Here is a 23,046-nt window from a genome sequence, read left to right as displayed (position 1 = left end):
TGTAGTGGGGGCATAATCGCCAGAGGACTGCTTCAATTCAGAAGTTTGAGATCAGCCCGGGAAACACAGCAAGATCCCATCTCAAAAATAAATAAAAAAATCAATAAAACTTAGGAAAAAAAGAGCACAAGTTCTAAAGTATTATATAGGGCAAGTCTGACTTAACCAAAATGAAAATCTTTTGTGCTTCAAATGACCCTATCAAGAAAACAAAAACACTCAAGAGTAAGAGGAAATATTTGTAAATTATTTATAAGTAGGTAGTATCCAGAGTAATAAAGAACTTTTAAAACTAAACAATAAAAAGACATATAACCCAATTTAAGAATAGGTAAGGCTGGTCAGGGTGGCACACGCCTGTAAGACCACCTACTCAGGAAGCTGAGGCAGGAGGGTTGCAAGATCAAGGACAGCCTCAGCAACTTAGCAAGACTCTGTCTCAAAATAAAATAGAAAGGGCTGGGGAGGCAGCATGTAGGAAGTTCTAGGTTCCATCCCCAGTACCACAAGAGGGGAGGGAAAAAAGAAAAAAAAAAGGAAGGAAGAAAACAGATTAGAATAGACAATTCTTCAGAGAATATATAGAAATTGCCACTGAACACATATGAATAGATGCTCAATATCATGAGACACTAAAAAGCAAATCAAAACTTAAGATACCACTTCACATATAGCAGGATGCTGTAGGAAAGAAAAGAAAAAAAAAGAAGAAATAAAATAAAATAAAATGCAGACATTAACAATTATTGGTGAGGTGAGGACAAACTGCAACCCTCAACTGGTGGGATTATAAAATGGTACAGTTACTATGTAAAACAGCCTGGCAGTTCCTCAAAGGTTAATCAGACATCAAAGCAATTTGACTCCTATATAAACCCAAGAGAAATGAAACCATAAAAATTTGAACATGAATGTTTATAGCAGTATTTCTGATAATAGCCCAATACCAGTAACAAAAAGGTCCATCAACTGATAAATGGATAAACAAAATTGGGTACGTCTTTAGTGAAGTATTATATCCTGATATACAAGTGACAATGTAGGTAAGCCTTGAAAACATTAGATTTTCACATAATGAAAGAAGCCAGATAGTCATATATAGTATGAATCCATTTTAAATCTCCAGGTTAGGCTAATCCAAAAAGAAAGTAAAGAGATTACAGAATGAAGCAAGGTAGGAAATGAAAAGGCTGCCAGTAGGTACCGGGTTTCTTTTTTTTAAAGATTTTATTTTTTTAATTAATTAATTTTTTAATCTTTTTTTATTGTTATTTTTTTACAGACTGCATTTTGATTCATTGTACACAAATAGGGTATATCATTTCATTTCTATGATTGTGTACCATGTAGATTCATACCAAATCATGTAATCATACATGTGCACAGGGTAATAATGTCTGTCTCAGTCCACCATTTTTCACACCCCGCCCCTCCCATTTCCCTCTATGTAATCTAAAGTTCCTCCATTCTTCTCTCACTCCCCAACCCCATTATATATCATCCATTTTTCAGGGAAAACATTCGGCCTTTTGGCTTTTTGGGATTGGTTTATTTCACTTAGCATGATATTCTCCAATTCCATCCATTTATCTGCAAATGCCATATTATTATTATTCTTTATGGCTGAATAATACGCCATTGTGTATATATACCACAGTTTTTTTATCCATTCATCTGTTGAAGGGCATCTAGGCTGGTTCCACAATCTAGATATTGTGAATTGAGCTGCTATAAACATTGATGTGGCTGCGTTACTGTAGTATGCTAATTTTAATTCCTTTGGGTATAAACCAAGGAGTGGGATAACTGGGTCAAAAGGTGGGTCCATTCCAAGTTTTCTTAGGAGTCTCCATACTGCTTTCCAGAGGGGCTGCACCAATTTGCAATTCCACCAGCAATGTAAAGTGTGCCTTTTTCCCCACATCCATGCCAATATCTATTATTGTTTGTGTCCTTAATAGCCATTCTAATTGGAGTAAGATGGAATCTTAGAGTTGTTTTAATTTGCATTTCTCTAATTATTAGAGATGTTGAACACTTTTTCATATATTTATTAATCACCTGTATGTCTTCTTCTGTAAAGTGTCCAGTTCCTTGGCCCATTTATTGAATGTTCTTTGTATTTCTGGTGTAAAGTTTTTGTTTTTGAGGATATGAAAACATTCAGGGATTATAAAGTAGTAAAGGTCACACACACTTTTACAAAGTAAAAAGAAACAAAAGAAAGGAGCTCTATACTTTGATTAGTTTTTTACTTTAATGAATTCTTTTGCATTAGGAACTTCAAAAAATAATTGGGCAATAGGGTCTATCAGGCCATATAATTTAAAAACTAATCATAAGATATGATTTACATAAAAAGGAATTTATCTGTATCTATCTAAACAAGTCTTTATATGAACAGGGAAAATTCTAGAAGGATATACCAAACTGGTTAGTTGCTTCTGAGAAGCAGGCTTATGGGAAAAAGAAGAATAAAATTTCTTACTCTAAAGAAGTAAAACAAATAATATGAAGTAATTACCTACCATTCATAGTGATTTCATATGACTCCAGTTTCAGAATTTTCTCCTTGAAGAGTTGCTGCTGAACATCACTCTCGAGATCATGTTGCCCTTTTGTAAACCACTCAAAGCACATCTGTGGATCAAGACAGAAAATGCCCTATAATTAACTGATACACGTTGTGTAATGGGAAAGTAAACAGACATTATTCTTAATGATTAAAAAATTTAGGTAACTGCCAAAATGCCACTCAAAACAGACATGTTTAAAACTCTGAAACAAAATGAAGCAAACTAACATATAATCAAAATATACACTCATACTTTTCATTGAATTTTACAGCTGGGTTTTCCCATCAACACTTAGTAAGCCTTGCTGTGTGTCAGGCCCTGGCATACTTAGTCCTTTCAGCAGTCCTAAGTAGTAGTTAATATTGCTCTGTAAAATGAGATGAGGAAACCGAGACATTGTCAGCAAGTCAAAGTGTTCTAATCCCAATTTAACCTTTTTTGGCTGTTTAATTGTAGTTTCGAACATGTGCCCAGGCACTAATTCTTCCTTATTGTTTCTGGTGTACAATATCATTTTAAGGAACTCAAAGTTTTTCGAGTGGTAACTTAAAATTAATTTCATGGGAGGGGATAACAAGCTAAAATATACCTGGAATTCTTTATCTATATTCACTTGGTTGAATTTGGTATTTTAACCAGAATGGTATCAGAATCATCGAAGAATTTATGAATTTATTTTTTCAGTATTTATAGTTCCTAGCCTATGGTAGTTAACGCCCATGTAAGTTGAAGTGTTTAGAAATTAAAGACATGAGACACAAGACACAAGAGTGCAACATTTAAATATTTCTGCCTTGTGTTGTCCATATAGCATCTTACCTCTCTATCTAATTCACAAACATCCTGGCCAGTCACAAGACACTCCCAGATTTCCTTGGCACGATTCCAACCCAAATACAGGGTAGCTTCTTGCAAGAAAAATGCCAGAAATTTCAGATGTGCCTCTAAATACTGCAAAAAGAAATAATGTTAATCAGTTAATTCCAGGCATTTGTACCTAAAAGAAACAGTAAAACAGCACTTTGAACTTCAAGAAGCAGGTTTACTTGAAGTTTTTTTTAATGTAATTTAAGGGCAAAGTGAATGTCAGAAATCTGTTTACCAGTTGACAGTTCAACATATTAGAAGCTACCTCGAGTCTATCACAATTTCAGTTAACTTTAGATGTCAATAAAATATTAATTCCAATAATATCAAAGTAAAGTACCACAACCTACAACTGACAAGTTAAAGATTTTTGTCTAACTTTTTAAGCAACAACACTGTGTAATTCTTAGGTAATTTACTGAAAAATTAATTCACAAATATCATTCTTCTAAACAATTTGAAATGATTATATTCAAGAGAAAAAGCTGCTAAATCATTATCAATACAGCTCATGCTACACCTCTTTATAACTATATCCAACATGACTTTTATAACTAAAGTAGAAAAAGGTCAAACAAGTGTGGTAAATCATGAAACATAAACACAGTGCCTGATACCTCCCGGTAAGTGTATCGGCCATCCACTAGCGTCAAACCAGTTAGGCCTCCAGGCCCAGCCACAGCTGCTGCAAGTCGATGGCAAGCTATCAAACTTCCCGTTACCAATTTCACTATTTCAAAATTTTTCTTCAAGTCTTGAATAATGCTCTTGGCAGAAACAATAAAAGAAAAGTGGTATGAGAATCTGTAGTTATTTTGTTGGTTTAACACAACTCTATTTTAGGATGTAGTCTTAGGTGGAAGCAAACATAAGGATTTCCTCACTTGCATTTCCTACATAACAGTAAAGGCGGTATGTATATTTACTAGGAAGCTAATAAACTAGCCTCCTTATTTTTTGACCCCAAAGAAGATTTCTTTTTTTAAAAAATAAAGGAAAAACACCTTTAAAAAGAGCTATTTTATTTTCTGTACACTTTCCCAGAGCTTTCTTTCAAAGTCTATTAAATTGAGGACACTAGCTCCTTAGGCAAACTAATCTTTAGCATTATAAAACAGACTTGTAAATTTTTACAAATTTCCATGATACCATTCTGATGTTTAAAAAGGGGTTTAGATCAATGAATTAAGCAAATAAAAAGGAAAGAAGTTATTACATCAAAAGAAAGGCAGAGGATGTTTAAATTCAAGATTATGAAATACAAATCAAATACACTAATAACTCTAAAGATAGAACACAGTGACTATAAATTCAATAATTTTGGCCCTGTTTTGTTATTTTAAATGGTTAAGCAAATATTAAAAACAGCTATATTCTTACCTTGTCTTGCTTTTGGTAGGTTTGTTTTATGAATGAGCGGGTGATTTCATGGAGCTGACGCAAAGCTGGTACCACCCAAACAAACTGGGGATTATTAAGCTGAGATGACTAGAGTTAAAAAGAAGTTATATTAATTAAATTTAGAAATTAATAGCAGACTAATTTATTAGCTATAAAAAATATGCAAGTCAATTAGGTTTTATTGTCACACATTCTATTATTTTTATCTTCATGTTGTTCATTTACAGCTTATCTCCATGCACTCATAATTCAGTCTTCAACTTCTTATTCTGCATGCAATTTCCTAAGGCCAAGAACTGCAAACAGGAGTGGATGTGAAGTGACAGTGAATGTACAGGGGTACATCAGCAAAAAACAGACAACAAGGAATTAGCAACTTCAGAGGATAGATTAAGTAGCACAGGGCTGCTAAGACATGTGGACACAATAAAATAAATCAATGGCAAAAGCTTAATACTGAACTGGCTGGCAAGTAAGATGGGAATAAGAAAATGTCTTTCTTTAGTTATATGATTTAGATACCAATGATATGTTCAACATATTGACAATGGTCTAACATATTAAAGAAAATGTGATCTGTTTATATTTCCTAGTTAAAACCACTTCATGAGTTAATTCTAATCTTATTAAAAAGGGGTTGGGCACATAGCCCAGAGGTAGAGCCTGTGCTTGGTATGTATGAAGCCTTGGGTTCAATCCCCCACACTTCCCCTTCCCTCTCCCAATTACTATTTTTAATTATTATTTATATTAATTATTATAGATACTTTTTTACTTAGACTGTATTTTATATTTTTGAAACACTTTCAAATTTATTAATTCAGAAACTAGCACAAGACAATCCAGATCTTTGAGTATAGATCTGAAAAGTTTGACGTTCACAATAAATTCTTTAAAAAAAATTGGTTTTTAATATGTAAATGTGAGCACGTTATTGCCAAAACAATACTGTTTTCTTTGCCTCATAGAGATTAACCAATCAATTAACAAATACCATATTTCCTGGATTCTAAGACACAGGCTTCATAAATCTAAACATTTCTGAAGTTGATATTTGTTACAATTCTGCCAAAAGAAACTTACCAGCCACTAAACATGGGTGCCAATTTTTCTTACAACTGTTCTTCCCTGAATATACATAAGGTATTTGTCCATCTACCTGTCATTTGAATTCAGTTGTTCCTTGGTATAGGTACTACTAAACAAGGATGGCTCTAACTTATATTTGGATCACTAATTTACTACTTAAATGTTATAAAAAGGATTATACTATGATACAGCACTGACTAGCCTAATCGATGCAATTAAAAGCAAAGAAAACTGTCAGTGGTCTTAGACTAAAGCACTTTTCAGACCAGAAGCTGGTGTGACAGACTCAAACATTGGGAAGGGTTCTTCACTCAGCACTAAATGTCTCTGTCTTAAGTTGCACCTTAATTCAAAAGAAGCTGTAACTTGTAGTACTCATCACTCAGTAACAGAAAAAAGCAGCTTGGAAAAAAAAAAAAAAAAGCAGCTTGAATTTTATGAATGAGGACAAGCATACAAAACTCTATAGTCTTCAACATGCCTCAAAATTATACAGTCAATCTGAAAAATGTCAGAGCAGTTCAGAGCATTACTATAGAAAATGACAAGCAGTGTACCCTGGTGAAGTTGTACTTAACTGCTCAAAGAGAGACTTGGACTCAACCTGAGACAGTGAATCTAAACAATGGCTGGTAAATGAACAATTTCTTTTTCTCTTCTGTGTAAAGTTTATTAATTCTGTGATGCAGGGTGCAATCACTGGCATCTTAGAATCACAGAAATAAGGTAGATATTAAAGGCTGACTACTTTTAAGACTAGCTAGAATATTTCTGCTTAAATAAAAACTTGCAAAACAAAATAATCAAAACTTTAACGCTATGTCCAAACTGGTACCTTCCAAAAGAATTAAGGAAATTAGGATATGACTATGAGCCCTTAAGCAATAAGCAGATGCATTAAAAACTATCATCATGACCAGTTAAGTCATTTGTGGTTAGAATACTTTATTTGCTATGGGTAATTATCTGTTGAAGGTAACTCATTCATTACACAGTAAAATTAAAAGATAAATCGTATGAAATTGGTGTTTAAGAATTATTTCTGATATGGCTTTCTAAAGTTTAGCAATCAGGAAATATGATATTTATTCCATTTCATTATAACATTATATTGCCAAGTTGCAGGAAAAATTTAAAGTACTCTTCTCCAATTGCTAAAGACTATGGTAAACAATTAAAATGAATATAGCTGATAATGTTGAGGTTTCATAAGGAAAAGTTAATGGGATGTCCAGATTTGATTCTTAATGTCAGATGAAGCCTTAGAGGTCAACTGGAGTGGACTGCAAACCTATGTCTACATTTTCTTTATTCGTTTATTAAGTGACTTACTATTTCCACTGATGAGGAATCACTACCTTAGAAGGCAGTGCACTGTTTTCAGACTGTTCTCACAAGAAAGTTCACTGATCTACCACAATGATACATGTCTCCATGTAACTCCTTAGGAGACATAAAAAAATAAAACAATTCAAACTCCTTTGTAATGATCCTCTTAAGAAAGTTTTCATATTCACTGAATTCTTTCTTCTAAGATGAACATCCCCCACTTCCTCACCAGTCTTGTTTTTCCAGATACCCTTTCATCCAGAATCAAAGCAAAAATTTTTGCATAGAAGGGTACTTTTTAAAAGTACTTCCTCCTCTACTAACCACATCACTGTGAGACTATCTATACTGAGGACACCTTGCTACTTTTACTTTCTGTTGTGTGCTTTGGCAAGCAGAGGCAACTCATTTATGTACAGGTTGAGCGACCTTAATTTAAAAATCTGGCCACCAAAGTAAAAAACTTTTTGAGTGCTAACATGGTTCTCAAAAGTTTCCTATTTTACAACATTTCAGATTTCAGAATTTAGATTAGGGATGCTCAACCAGTAAAGTCTGTGCAAACATTCTAACATTCAAAACCTCTGAAATCTGAAACACTCTGGTCCCAAGATTTCAGATAAGGGGTACTCAACCTGTACAAGTGAGGCTTTGATTCTCCTCATGGGGTGAAGGGGAAGAAGCAGGAGGAAGAGAACTAATATTTACTGAAAGTCTGCCAGGCACTGTGCTAGGAGGCCTAAAGATAACATCTTAAAGACTATCCAAAACTACTAATTGAATAAAAATGATTTTTTGTTTAGTATTTTTTTGATGAATACATTTAAAAATTTTAATTGAAGGAAAAAAAGAAGTGAAATAAGAGGGAAAGGGTTGGGATGGACAGTGGAAGGTATAAAAGAAGCAAAGGAAAGAAAAGAGGATCAAGGGAGCCAAGGGTACCCTGGCAGAATCTATAGAAACAAAGTTAAGAAATAAAGGTCAGAATTTCTGAACACAACAGTGGAACTTGGGAATTTTAAAGAATGTCAAAAGCAGAGGGAAGGGGGATCAGTTGGGGGAACAGAGGTAGCTGAGGGTGGGAGGGGAGTAAGAAGTGGGTGATCTTGTCTTACCCTTTGCTTAGTTTCTGTGTAGCCTGGCAGGGAGACATAATCCCCAGTCAGCCCACCTTGCTGCCTGGCAGGAAAGGGCATAGCATAGAAAAACACCTTTAGTGGCAGTAAATAATTCACCCCCCTGCCTGGAGCCAAATCCAGGGGGCTTTGATCTTCCCACTGCCCCCCTTCAGCAATGTGTACTTTCAGAGAGTATCTGTGAAAGCACTTAGTAAACTGACAAGTGCTATCTAAAAATGCAAGCTATTATCTGGAAGGGAATAATGTACACCAGAATTTCTTTGCTGGGAGCAGTGGGGAAATAAAAAAGGAAGAATATTCCTTTTCAGTCTCTCAAAGTGACTCCAGAAATTTTCCTGTTTCTTTCTGAGTTTAGTTATAAACCACAGACATGAATGAAGTGACTGCAAAGAGAAGCAACAAAGATGCAACGATGCAACAACTGGAAGAGCTGGCAGTGCTTAGCCGTGGCAATGGAGGAATGCTGATCTGGAAGGATTTTCTGGTTTCAAGTTATTTCCCTAGAGGGAGGGGAAAGTTCCTTTAGCTTTGGCCTTCACAGCTATAAAGAAATGTGTCTATTGCTGAGAAGAAAAGACCATTTTTGTACAGAGACCCTTTTCCTCTTACTAAAACTACTGAAGGATCGAAACTTCTTCAATGACTAGATGAAAACTCTTCAATCTTAAGGAGAGGGGTTGCTAAATCATTTGAGTTACTGAGCTTAGAAAACTGGAAACATTCAAATTGTATCTGAGTAGAAAGAGAGCAGTGTTGTTGAGTTAAAGGAATAATTCCTTATGGCCCCAGCATTAATAGCTCCAGTTTGTGAATGTCTTTTAAAAGACTCTAAAACTAGATTATATGCAGAAAATTTACATGATCAAATTTCAATGTCAAAATACAAAACACAAGTTTGACAATATGCTCAAGACGAAACTTTATGGCCAAGTACAACTTATGCAAAAAAAACCCCATTATGTCACCAAAGACTGTTAGCAAGACCCAAGAGTCTCTGAATATACCAATGAAAAATAGAAAGCAACATTCCAGATCTTTTAAAGAAATATCAATGAAAACCAAGAATGTCTGACCAATGAAATACTAAGCCACTAGTTATTTTACCAAAAACTTTTCTTAAGGCTAAAAATAAAATGAAACTCAGAAAATGAAATCTCCTTCTGCCACAGCGTGGTCTGGGCAACCTGAGGATCTAAGAGTGAAGACAACACTGCTCTGATCAGGGCTTCGACAACCAAGAAAGCATATTCTACTGAGCTGGCCACTGCGACCACTCCTCTTAGAGGAGAGACTGGAGTTTAAGAACTGGAGCTAGAGGAGAGCTACAATCATTACTGTTACGTCTGCTAAACATCATTTCCAACCACTTTTCATATGTTCACAGCAACCTAGAGGCCAGAGTCCAGAAGGGTAAGGCTTTTCTGGCCCCAGTCCTTCTTGCAGTTGCCATCTAATTCTCCCTTCTAAAATCAAACACCAGTACCAGGCACTCATTCAATGACTATCTGTGTAAGAAATTATTTTAGGGTACATCTGCACCAAGCACCTGAAAACTACCATGTGCCAGCACTGAATGAACCTCTTTCTTCCTTCTTTTTCTCTTTATCTATGAATGTTTCTCCATTTCTCCCTTATGCAAGAAAAACGGGCATGATCCTTACTTAGAATCCACTGTACATATTAAAATTGTACATGCTTTAAGTCTAATTTAAGAGGGAAAAACTAAGTTGAAAGTCATAGTTTTTAAAAAATTATAAAACTATGTAATTTCCATGTGATCCTTAATGCTTTTCTCTTTAGGACTCAATAACTATTGAGCTTTAAATAATAAAAATAAAGCTTTAAGACTAAAACACATTATAAAAATTGTGATGCAATTAAATGATTATTAAATTCGTATACCTTTCAGTGGGTTCCATCTGCAAATTCTTACCTTGAATCCATCCTTCTTGTTTTTTTCCAAACCTGACCATTCTCCAGGCTGAAAATTCATTTTAAGAGAAATATAAGTGATGTGATAAAAGTAACACCTATAATTTTTCAATCTTGGATTCTAAGGTAAGAGCTTCCAGACAGGACATTTCGTTTACTTAATACAATAGGGGGAAAACTACTTGGCTCTAATTACTCAGACAATACTGTTGCTTTATTTGGGGGTGAGGCGGGGGTTACCAGGGATTGAACACAAGGGCACTGAACCACTGAGCCATATCCCCAGATCTATTTTGTATTTTATTTAGAGACAGGGTATCACTGAGTTGCTGAGCGCCTTCTGTTGCTGAGGCTTCCTTTGAACTCTCGATCCACCTGCCTCAGCCTCCCAAGCCACTGGGATTATAGGTGTGTGCTACTGCACTCAGCCTAATACTATTGCTCTTACAACAAAATCTGACCAAAGATAAAAACCAACCCTTTAATATCTTCTATGCACTTAATGATGTAGCTCCTCTTGATTGCTTCCTTCACTGCATATGCGTCACTAAGGATTGTCAGATGCTCCTCCAAAGCTTGCTGAATGAGGCTACTGGGCAGGGTTGGAAGATGAGCCAGTTCCCAGAGGACGTCTAACACCTGCGATAATACCACTATGATGAGCCCTCGGATATGCAAGTAAAACTGCTTTAAGCATTTGTAGCTAGAAAAATCCATTTGATTCTCCTGCCTTTCCAGAAGTGGTCTCAAAGCGAGCTTCCCGGCCTATTCGTCCAATCAGGCTCAAAAGCTTCTGTCTTACTCTATCACTCTCAGTCTCCCAGCTCTGTGCAACAGAAAGACAAGACATAGGAACTGTTTCACAATTATACTGGAGAAATAGGCAAAAACTTTAAACTTCAGCCAAAAAAAATTAATAAAGAAAAGGATACTTAAAACACTGCAATTTTGGCAAGAATCTCAAAAAAGCCTAAAAACTAGGAAAATTTAACAGTAAGCAAATTCAACTGAACACATACCTTCTGAATGAGAACAAACAAATGATTAAGCTGATCTGAATTAAATTTCACAGCTGCTGCAGCAATAATAGTGTGAATGTTCTCGATCACGGTAGATGATTGTCCTGACTAGAAAATAGAAGAGGCATATCAGAAGAACTCAAGTCCTAGAACTTTTTTCCTGGTAACTGACACAAGTAAAAGCAAAAATATAACAAAGATCAATGGACTCTAGTCTAATCAGCATTCACATTCACAGTAATATTGGCAAAACTATTATAAAAGATTATCATCTGACCTTATTTTAATTCCCAGCAACAAAGACAAAATGAAAATCAACTTCTCGGTCTGATACTCAATTTAAGAGAACAAAATATTTTCAAGTATGTAAGAAAATGAAATTGATGAAAATTACCAGATAAATATCCTCATTTTATAGATGATCTCAAGGGCCTCAGTTCAGAGTAAAATCTGCCTCATTTTAAATTGTGCTCCTATCTATTTTCTAATGTCACTTAATATTTATTTATTCTACAGTCAGTAAGTGTGCATCAGAGCTGCAGAGACTACTGTCGACCTATGGCTGACACTCACTTGATAATTTCAAATCACGGCCTGTTGTGCCTCACTGTTCACAAGGTGAGGAACTTGAAAGGCAGGGGATATTTATACATTTCTTTAATTTTCTTAGTATCTACGCATAGAGAGAGCTGTTCACTGAATGTAGGAAAACATTAATTTAAGGAAAAACAATACAGGCATCATGGCCTCCAATCTTCAAATTCACAAAATTATATGATGGTATTCAACCACGAACAAGACATGGGAAGTAAAATATAAGGGATCTAGGACTGTGTTTCATTCCTTCCTGCTCCTAATTTTCTACAGTAACTTTGCAGTTCTGGGCTGGGAGCCTGCCGATTACATTCCTCAAAGTCCTCTCCCAGCTATACTCCTATTATGTTCTGCCAGTGAAGGGCAGTGCTAAGAGGTGAGAAGGCAGGAATATTAACGGGTTAGTCTGAAAGTGAATGCAGGGTGGGTTGGTGCAGCAACAGATTTCAGAGTGCTGGTGGCAGAAGCACCTGCGAAAGTTCTTTTCACTTGGCAATGAAAGCACCTTCCAAGCAGCTTCCTCTTTCTGAGTTTAACACTTTCTTCCTTCTTTTTTTTCTTAAAACCTTTTTCACCTTATTACCACCTTTGTAAATAATCTCCTATAGTTCAATTCCCTGTGTTTGAAATACCAGGCATAGTTTCTGTTTCTTTCACTCGATAGTGACTAAGTGGACACAATCGAGGTGAGCTCCTTGTTTCTTTCTGGCTCAGTGGCTAGATAAAGATAATACTATTACTAAAAGAAACCAGAGAATGAATGGGTTTGGATGTGATGAATTTGAGATGTCAATAAGATGCATACTTGAAGGTGAAATTGTTATATATAGATATGCTATAGTGGAGCTTCAAGAAGAAATGTGAACTAGAGATATGATTCAGTGTCAGTAGCACACAACTGTAGTCGAAGTCACAGGAGTTGATGAAACTAACTAATGAAAGTTTGCACACTAAGAAAAGTCTAAGAACTAAGGCTTGGGGAAATAAACCAAATTACTTAAAGGAAAAGTAGAAGGGAATATGTTAATAAAAGAGATCTAAGAAGGAACAGCAGAAATACAGGACGGAAAACCAGTGGTATGAACCATGATCAAAGTGAAGAAAAAAGAAAATGAAGGGTATGTTAGATTCGGTCACACCTGCTTAGAGTCCAGATGAGATGAGATCTGAAAGCTCAGCAATACTTATCCTCATTTATTAGGATAATTGGGAAAAGATTATTAATTAACATTAATAAACAATGAAATAAAAAAAACATGAGACTGATAAACAAGACTTACGCCCATTCCTAGCAGAGCCATTAACGGATATATAACTTTCATGAAGGCTTTTAATTCTTTAATTTAAAAAATGGTAAGATTAGATCAGTAGTTTGATATTCTTATGACGAGTGGAATTCTTTTACATATGCAATCTTCATAGAAACCCGAAAGTGTAAAACAGATTAAGTACAGCTGTCAGGAAAAGGCAAAAATAATTCTGATCAACCAACCTGTATCTTCCAAATTTTAGTGAGTTCATCTAAAGACAATTTACTGCCCAAGAGTTCAATAATTCCCTTTATACGATCACAGTATTGTGCTTGGTCTATGTTGCCTAATAAGAAACACAAGAGAGGAAGAAAGATACAGTGAACACTGATTCTCTAAATATGATTCCATTAATTCAAAGCTATTAATTCTAGCAATTTAACAGTAAACTGCTAGAAGACTATAAAGAAACAATTTGTACCTGTTTAAAGAATTTTAAATTATGTGTTAAGTAATTTTATTTTTTGAAAGCAACTTACCTTCTAGTGCAATTGACAGAACCGAGTTTTCTACTAGCCAATCTAATAATCTGTCTGTATCTATAGCATTCTTCACAGATTTAGATAAAGTGCTATCTTCTATCAGTTTGGTTACCTAAAAAGAGAGGATTATTGTGACTTAATCTAATACACATTATCTAAGTCTTCATACATATAAAATCTGGAATTCTTACAATGTGGTCTGATAATTAGTCAAAATGTAGTAAATGCCAATTACTGGAAGTTAACAGATCACTATTTGTTATGTCTCTTTAAAAAGAACATGGAGTCGTTCTTACAGCACCCAATCCCTTGGATCACTGCTTATTGGCTTAGAGATGAGAATCTAACCCAAACTTCATTCGGGTCATCTCCTCTAAATTTTATAAATGGGACCAGAACCAATGTATTAGCTCCTCTGGTGATGGGACGTGCAGGCTGTGAAACTCATGAACTACCCGTGGTCATGGTCTCTATTATAAGAAAGATGCCTCACTGCAGGTACAGAGGGAATGAGACCAATTGCTCAGAAAAGCAGAGACAAGACTTGGGCAGGGTCCTGGCAATGATCAGGCCTCAAATTCTAGTTAGTCACATGTTTTGGCAATTCAATCCTTCATTCATGTGAAACAGCCAGTCCCTTCTACTTTTGGTCTGAAATAGTTCAACTAGAGTTTATTTCATTTGCAGCCAAGAATCCTAAATAATCCAAAAGTGAACAAAAGACTGGATTATGACTGAAGTGTATCAAATCTACTTGTTATTCACTGAAACCACTGTACTGTTTGTGTGGGTCTAATAGGCTGTTTGCGTAGGCTGTAACTACAGAAAATCATTTCCTCATTTTGCTCAGACCAACACAGCTGTAGTCACTTTGCTTTTGTCCTAACATCAGTTAGAAGATTTGGTGTAAGTAAACCTACATATGAAATAAAATAAAAGAAACTGTTAGGGTAAAAAGTAAATGTCACAAAAACATTAAACAGTTCAGAGAACAAATTGTGAAAATAATACAAATAAGAGGATGGCTTTATTAACAATTATAAATATACACCATTTTCTACATATCACTGTTATCTCTTCTTTATATGATTATGAGAAATTACTCTCTTCTCCCAACACTTTTATATTAATAATCACAAGTTTGGGCAGACTTAAGGAGGTCTGTATTTTAAATCTTTTAGAAGTAAATGCAAAACTTACTTCTTTGAGGGAATTCATTTTAGCACTAAAATGTGGTGATTTCAGCATGCGCAGCAGGATGTCAAGCCGAAGGTCATCCACAATTGTCACAAGATCCGGTTGGAAGCGCATGCAAAGTAACTTAATGGCAGATAGGAGCTCAGGGATGCTAACCAATCTCTTTTATTGAAAAGAAACAAACAAACAAACAAAAATTTAAAAAGGAACAATAAAAACAGTTTGAACCCAATTCTCACAACACACACACACACCTTCCCCCGTCCCCTTCCTCTCTCGTGACTACAGGGTAACAATGATTTGGAGATATCTGATATCCTATATGGTCAATTAACTGAATTTTGCTTCTAAACAAATGTTAAGCAACTGGTGAATAGTAAAGGAAAGGGAATATAAATATGTCAAATCATGTTAAAAGATAAAATTGCTTTGAACAACTCCACAGAAGCTTTTAATATTCTAAAGTTCCTTCTACTTGTAATGCCATCAATTTATTAATAAAATTCCTGAATGATATCATTTACTGAGAATGCTATATTCATTCTATCGACTGAGTTAATATCAACCTCTATTGTTTCAAAACTAGAAATTTTTAAATCCAAAAACATAACATTAATTTGATGTGAATTGTCTCTGACCAGAATCCAAAGAGCAATAGCACAGGAACTGTGCCAAATCCTAGTTCTGTGAACTAGCCAGCACTAGGGCCTACCTGACTGAAAAGAGCACTTACCTTGTCTTTGAGGTCCTTCTCCTCCACGCTCCTCACATCCTGTATTGTGGTAAGGATGACTGGGTCTAGCATGGGCTGCAGAAATAAAATGCTACAGTTAATAAGAACTCCTGAATCTGTTCAAAAGTGGGGAGAAGGTATTTTTTCATCCCCATTCGCAAAAGAGGGTACAATGAAGAATGTGAATTCTAGTATCAAAGCCACCACTAACTAGCTAATATTGCTCCAAGGAAATCCTTAGCTGACTCTCTGCCTCAGCTTTCTTAACACTATGAGTATATTCTTGAAATTCTGTAAGAGTGATCTGAAGAACAACTCAAGACACATGGACTAACCTTAAAAACATCAATTATATGTATGGATTATTTTTGTAACAAAGTAAATATTTTACATTTCACTTTAAAAAATGAAGAATACAAGCACAGATCTCACAAAATAAGTTGTCATACAACTACTGTTGCTTGTTGATATGAGACCTATAGATGAGACTCAAATGACACACTGTTCCAAAATAGTAACATAATCTGATACCTAAATAATAAGTGAGAAGTGGTATAATATTAGCTAGAGTTAAATTATCAATTCCAAGATAATTTTAAAAACATAGCTAGTGAGGAAAACAAAGTCAATATCTGGCTATTAGAGACAAAGATACATTAGAACTGGATTAAAATGACATTAACTATCCAGTTAGAATTTCTTTTATATTTTTGTCAACTGTACAGTAAAGACTGAGGACTACTATGGTTAAGAGCTGAGTCAGTGTTGCCATGCCAGACCCTGTGTATTCCCCACTGCAACTCCATGAGGGTTAGTAGTATTATAACCATTCTGCAGATGAGGGAAGAGGAGGCATAAGTTAAATAAGTCAAAGTTATATAAATACCATGAAGTAAATACCATGTAATGGAGACAACTGTTAATTTGTATCATGATAGGAATTTACTGATTAATGAATTTATCACTGTAGGGTTAGGTATAATTAAAATAAAGATGAAGTTACACATGCTTTGGTTGCAAATTCATATTTCTTACTTCAAAAAAGTATACTATGCTTATAAACACACACACACACACAGTATGTGCACTTTAATTTCTAAAGAGATTATTTAGCATCTAGGATATTAGTACCCAATTGACTTGCATGAAACAATGTGTGGGCAAATGCATTTCAAATTCAATCCTGAGCCTGGTTATTAAAAAAAAGTCAATTATTAAATTATTAATATTTATTATATTATTAAGAAGTCAAATCACTTTGCCTCTTTATGTCTTAAGTGTTTTAGCTACCCAGCTAATGGCATATTCATATGCCTACACTGAAAGAACACTAGATGTTTCTAAACAGTATAAAGAATAAATAAAATACACAGCCAGCCAACCTACTTCACTTAAAATCTTTCAGTATTTATGTGTGAGGCCCTGGATAGGAGCCCCAGCACCATGGGGGTAAAAAATTAACAGTATTACCTTGATATGGAAAAGTACCTAACATTTGGAGACGGGAGAAATTTCTAACACCCACTAAAAAATATCATGTATCCCTGATTTATTATCACCATTATGCAGATGAGGGAACAAGAGGCATAAGTTAAATAAGTCAAAGTTATACTATGGCCTGAATTAACTCTGATACAGGAAAGAAACACAGTACATACAGAACATTACTCTCACAGGACATTATGTTTTCAAAACCATTTACAGAGATTTAAAAAATATAAATAAAAATTGTAGATTTCACAGACTAATTTATAAAGAAAACAATAAGCAGAGGTCTATCAATGACACATTTTGTATAATAAAACTAGTTAACCGAAATGGAAAGGAATAAGAAGGTGTAATAGGCCTTTAGCATTAGGAAATTAAAAACCCACAGCTTTAACTATTCTATGGCCTGTTCATTACAATTCTGCAGAGGCAGGAAATCAAAAAAGATGTGCTATCAAGTTATTCATAAGTGAGTGACTGAGCTAGTAAGCAAGCCTTGTTGACTGCTCAAAATTGACCTAATATAATGGTACTGAACCCCAAAACATTCCTGTGAAGAGGACAGGGGTATTATGTATAGATAAGAAAATGGGGAAAAAATATATTTGATAAAATGATTTTAATGAGTACATAACATTCTCAAATGTTAGAGGTCTCCTATACTTTGAATTATTAAACATTTTTTATTATCTTCTGACAATATTTTTACTAAAACAAGCTATTTTTTAAAAAGTTACTCTATATTAAGAACAACTCTGAAAACCTAATAAAAAGAAAATGATCACTATTAGCAAGTCTTGAATCAGCCTGTGCAGTGATGTAAAATGGCTTAATCCTACCTGCACCACTGAGGGATTCAGGTACTCTGCACACACTCCTAAGGGTTGCACCAGTGCTGAAACGGCCTAGAAAAAAAAACAGTGAAGATAAAAAGAAATGTGAGAGGTCTTTTTCCTTTCAAAATTAAGTAAACCCCTTTACAACTATCTGAGAAAAATTTAAGCAGTGATTTGAGCAAGTCATGAATGAATGACTAGATAAACTAAACTTCTGGAGAGCAGTGAAATGAAGATGTCTGTCCATTTAAATTATTAGAGAAATTCAATGTAATTTAAATCAGAGTATGACAATAAAACTTCCATGGAGGACTAGATGAAATCATTCTAAAGATCATACTGTAGAATACTAAAAAGATTTTTCTTTTGACACCAGGGATCGAACTCAGGGTTGCCAAATCCCTAGACCTTTTTAAAAAATATTTTATAAGAGACAGGGTCTCACTGAGTTGCTCAGGGTTGCCAAGTTGCTGAGGCTGGCTTTGAGAGATCCTCCTGCCCTGGCCTCCTGAGCCACTGGGATTACAGGTGTACACTACTGCACCTGGCTAAAAAGATTTTTTTGAAAGAAAGGGACAGTACTTGGAGGAGGGAGTGAAATATGGCTTTAATGCAAACCATTTAAGGCTTCTTTGAAGAAAACTATAAAATTTCACCAAAATACATAAAAGAAGACCCAAATAAATGGGGAGATACCATGTTTCTGAATGGGAATACCAGTACTGTTAAAATGTCAAATTTATTGTAAAAATGAATGTGGAGACATACTGACCCATACATTTAACTTCCAAACATGGCATCAGTGGGATTTTCTGCAGAAGCTGACATGCTGACCTTCTGCAGAAGAGTGAAAATATTAAAACAACCAAAAGTTTAGAAAATAATATTGGGCAGACATGGCCCTACCAAAAATTAAAACAGTGGAGCAATAACAAAGTATCCAAAGGAATGAATGACCAGAACAGATGTCCAGGAATAAATTCATGTATGTGTAGAACTTCAAGATATGATAACACTAGCAAATACAAATAGTAAGGGAAAATCAATTAGTCAGTATAGAATCTTCTAACAATTGGTTATCTATTTGAAGAATAAATTTTACACCTCACGTGATATGTAAAAACAAATTTTAAATAGTTAAGTTAAAAAAATGAAACTAAATATATTAAGAAAACAAAACCAACAAAAAACCCTTTTGATAGGCATGGTGGCACATTCTTATAATTCAAGCAATTTAGAAGGATCACAAGTTTGAGGACAGACTAGATAACTTAGTAAGATCCTGCCTCAACTTTAAAATTTGAAAATGTCTGGAGAAGTAGCTCAGGGTGGTATACCACTGCCACTAGGTTCAATTCCCAGTACTACAAAACAAAACAAAACAAAAACCAACCCTTGAGGTGGAGGAATATCCCCTAAGCAGTTTAAAATAAAAAATTTTAAGTCATAAAGGAAAATTAGATAATATAAAATTTATAACTTCTCTATAAAATTTTATAACTTCTATACAGCAAAAGACACCATCAATAAAAATGAAGAGATGCAAAGTATTGGGAAGAAAGATTTACTAACACACAAAGAGACACAGCGTCGATAGGCTTAATATAAAAAGAATTCCTAAAAATTAATAATATATACCACCCAAAAGAGGCCTAAATAGCAAGGTCAATTTATAGAAGAAATACAAATAGCCAGTAATCATATGATGAAATGCGCAATTTCACGGGAAATCAAGTATTGCAAATAAAATAAACCATTTTTTGTCCACTGTATTGGAAAATTAAAAGATTGAAAATATTAAGCACTATTAAGAGTATCATGACATTGGTTCATGGGAATATAGACTCATTACTACAAGTTTTTTGGAAAGAAACTTTCCCACTTTCTAGGAATTAATCCTTTAGAAATAGTAGCACATGAATGGAAGTACATGAAGACCCACTTTTAAGAAATATTTTCAGTAAAAGCATCATGACATACCCTTTGCAGAAGTATGCTACGATCATTAAAACACTGATGTTACTAACCTAGAAAGATTTCCATAATATAATGCTAAATGAAAATTAAAATATACACCTAGATACAGTATGATTTCCATTTAGTTTTTTTATTATTTTACCTTTTTTTTTTGTTATTGGGGGAACCACAGGTGCTTTATTACTGATCTACATCCCTAGTCATTTTATTTTGAGGCAGGGTCTTGCTAAGTGTTTTTGGGCTTTGCTAAATTGGTGAGGCTGGCCTTGTACTTGTGATTCTCCGCCTCAGCCTCCTGAATCACTGGGATTACACACATGTGCCACCAAGCCAGCCTAATATAGTTTTAAAGAGAAAGAAACAATACATGCAGATTTATAAAAATTTAAGAAAAGATCAGAAAGATTATATATTAAATGGGTAATCATTACCCAGGAGATAGATAGGTATGTGTGTGGGGACGGGATGAAAGGACAGGCAACTTTAATTTCTTACTTAGTACACCTGTTTTTAATTGGTGAGACTGTGAGTGATAATTTTTTTTCCCCACTGTTTGTCAAATTTAAAAAATATGTGACCTGAACTCAGTCTTATAATATTGGCCTAGATTTATTCTGGGACACAGCCACCTTCCTTTTTTTTTTTTTTTTAAGTTGCACATGGTATTTATTTATTTTTATGTGGTGCTGAGGATCAATCCAGTGCCTCATTAGTGCGAGGCAAGAGCTCATGGGAGCTACAGCCCCAGCCCCAATAGCCACCTTCTTAATTGGTCAGAAATCTGATATTTATCATGAATTTTAATTATACTTATTTGTTAAAATGAGAATTTCAACCTCTGGATCTCTTTGTCTGAAGCCTGAGTTTTACCATCTCTTCAAGACAACCTAGATAATAAAATTCTGTCTCAACTGCAGTCAACAACATAGTTGTGAAAATGGTCTGACCTAAGGGGAAATTTTTAGAATTATTTTAACATCACAACACTCAACACTAATGAAGGAGAAGGCCAGAATCCTAAGTATGTATCCTTAAACAATTTTTATTCAGGTATGCTAGAAATCTAGACCTGCTCTGGTTTTGATTTGCTTTTAAATAAATTGAATCTATAGAAAATTACTAAGTGTTTTAACATTTTTCAGAAGTAAACTTAATTTATGATATTTCCCAATGTCCCCAAAGACCAGTTAAGAAGTAAGCAAACCTGTCTCTAAGGTGATTTTTCTTTGTTTAGTTTTTAAAATCACTACCTATTATCTTCTATGTCAATAAAGTCATTTCCAACATACTTGATGTACTCAATGGGGATCAAAATGATAGTCCAACAGCTTAAGTAACTTCTAAGACAGGAAGAAGAGGCCCCCTGGCTAGTCAATGATATGGTAGACACCTGATCTTTAAAGATAAACATGGGTAGCATGAAAAGGTCAGTCTACTATTATACCATTAGTCTCTTTCCCTGACCAATGTTACACCCTCATCCAAAGAAGGATCAGAGGAAACAATGAGTCATGGTTCCACAGAAATAAATGCTTCTCTAAAGCACAATTGGTAACACATAGGTATATTATTTTACCACATCATTTTCTGCATTGATCAAAATATGGCAGCTAGCACGGGGTCTTATACATGACAAATACTGAATAATTAACTAGAATAAAGTGTTCTCACCTAAGTAAGGTCAGCAGTCTGTGAAAAATCAGAGTTATTCCTCTTACCATAAGGTGAAATTCTTTAAGAAAATAAAGTTGACATGAAAAGCTAGTGGTATTGCACATGGGGGGTCATGGGAAGTTCCCATGTTATGGTACACTGTTACCTGTTAAGTTTCTGTAACATCAAAAAGCCTAAACAACCTTGCTAAAAAATTTTTATTTGTGTTTGATCCAATGAAATAAATTCTGATTTATATGGTCATTTAATAGTCACAAAATTATTATGCACATATATATTGCCACATATAGCAGCTGTTGTTAAACAGCAAGATAATTTCATGTAACAATTGCAAATTGAGAGAAGAATCCCATAGGCAAAGGGAAAATAGTGAGGTTAAAAAATACAAACAGCTTACGTGTGAATTTGGTTATGATTACATTTCTTTGATTATCAGAACTCTATAATTTGCTCCTCTAAGGATTAACTTTTAACTATTTTGTTCAGATGTTACCTCTGGCTGTATACCAACCCAAATAAAGTAAATGTGTGCACTGAGTACATGCAGTAGGTTTAACTTACCCCAAGTTCTATGTCTTCTGAATGGAGTTTGGCTTGGATTGCTGCAAATCCACCTAATTCTCCGAACTGAGAAGAAAACAGGCACAAATGAACTTTGAAACCCTGTATGTTGTTAATTTAAGGAAGGAACTATGGATGGTATTTTACTTTCACTGTGCTCTATACTACTGGTCTTGAGAGTTTTGACAAAGGTAACTCAAATGCTCTTATAGATACTGCTGAAGACAGGCCAAGTCCAAAAGCTGAGTTTCCCCTGTATACATTGTACATGTGAAAAGAAGGAATGATAAAACATATCCCCTTGAGAAAACATTATTCTCTGTAGCTTAAAATATTCCACTCTGGGAAATTTCATTAGAAAATGGAAAATAAAATACATGACCAATGCTACAGTTTGGATCTGGAATGTCTGCCCCCGCAAATCTAATGTGCTAAAGGCTTAGTCCCCAACGAATCAACAATGTTCTGGCTTTGGGGAAGTGACTGGATCATGAGGGTCCTGACCCCACCAATGGATTATTTCACTGATGAATTCATGCTGAATGGCCTATTGGGAGGACCTAGCTGAAGGGATGGGGTCCTGGGAGGGAAGCATGAACTATACCTTGTCTGCAGCCCTTCCCTCCCTTTTTCTCTATTTTTTCTGTTGTTTTTCTCGGGTATAGTAACAAAAGCTAATACAATCATATTAATAATAGTTGTATACCTTATTTACCAAATCCACAACCCATCCGTGAGGTTCCTATGAGAAAAAAAAGAAAAATTGAGATGGCAACATAAAAGCTTCCACGTTAACCCTTACATTTCTTTCCTAAATAATGTCAGAGGAAAAACCATTAAAA

At 34.8% G+C, this 23,046-nt stretch overlaps 1 protein-coding gene across 3 annotated transcripts in view; it reads right to left on the bottom strand.

Annotated features, from left to right (window-relative positions):
* Usp24 (ubiquitin specific peptidase 24) overlaps positions 1-23,046 on the bottom strand; it is a 140,202-nt gene that overhangs the window by 68,124 nt on the left and 49,032 nt on the right. For 2 of the 3 annotated variants that reach the window (XM_047538426.1, XM_047538437.1), the window contains exons 6-21: positions 22,911-22,946; positions 22,205-22,270; positions 17,996-18,061; positions 15,669-15,743; positions 14,939-15,097; positions 13,736-13,850; positions 13,439-13,542; positions 11,353-11,460; positions 11,064-11,159; positions 10,812-10,972; positions 10,335-10,382; positions 8,378-8,441; positions 4,824-4,931; positions 4,061-4,210; positions 3,396-3,527; positions 2,529-2,640 (exon numbers count right to left, since the gene is read on the bottom strand). In XM_047538426.1, coding sequence (XP_047394382.1) covers positions 2,529-2,640; positions 3,396-3,527; positions 4,061-4,210; positions 4,824-4,931; positions 8,378-8,441; positions 10,335-10,382; positions 10,812-10,972; positions 11,064-11,159; positions 11,353-11,460; positions 13,439-13,542; positions 13,736-13,850; positions 14,939-15,097; positions 15,669-15,743; positions 17,996-18,061; positions 22,205-22,270; positions 22,911-22,946 — 1,600 coding nt within the window. Of the gene's footprint in view, positions 1-2,528; positions 2,641-3,395; positions 3,528-4,060; positions 4,211-4,823; positions 4,932-8,377; positions 8,442-10,334; positions 10,383-10,807; positions 10,973-11,063; positions 11,160-11,352; positions 11,461-13,438; positions 13,543-13,735; positions 13,851-14,938; positions 15,098-15,668; positions 15,744-17,995; positions 18,062-22,204; positions 22,271-22,910; positions 22,947-23,046 lie in introns of all 3 variants that reach the window. The other variant, XM_047538442.1, reaches the window with a different exon arrangement.

Source organism: Sciurus carolinensis, chromosome 1 (genome assembly GCF_902686445.1).
Source record: "Sciurus carolinensis chromosome 1, mSciCar1.2, whole genome shotgun sequence".
Lineage (NCBI taxonomy): Eukaryota > Metazoa > Chordata > Mammalia > Rodentia > Sciuridae > Sciurus > Sciurus carolinensis.
The sequence above is the reverse complement of the archived record's forward strand: the minus strand, read 5'-3'. Positions and strand labels throughout refer to the sequence as shown.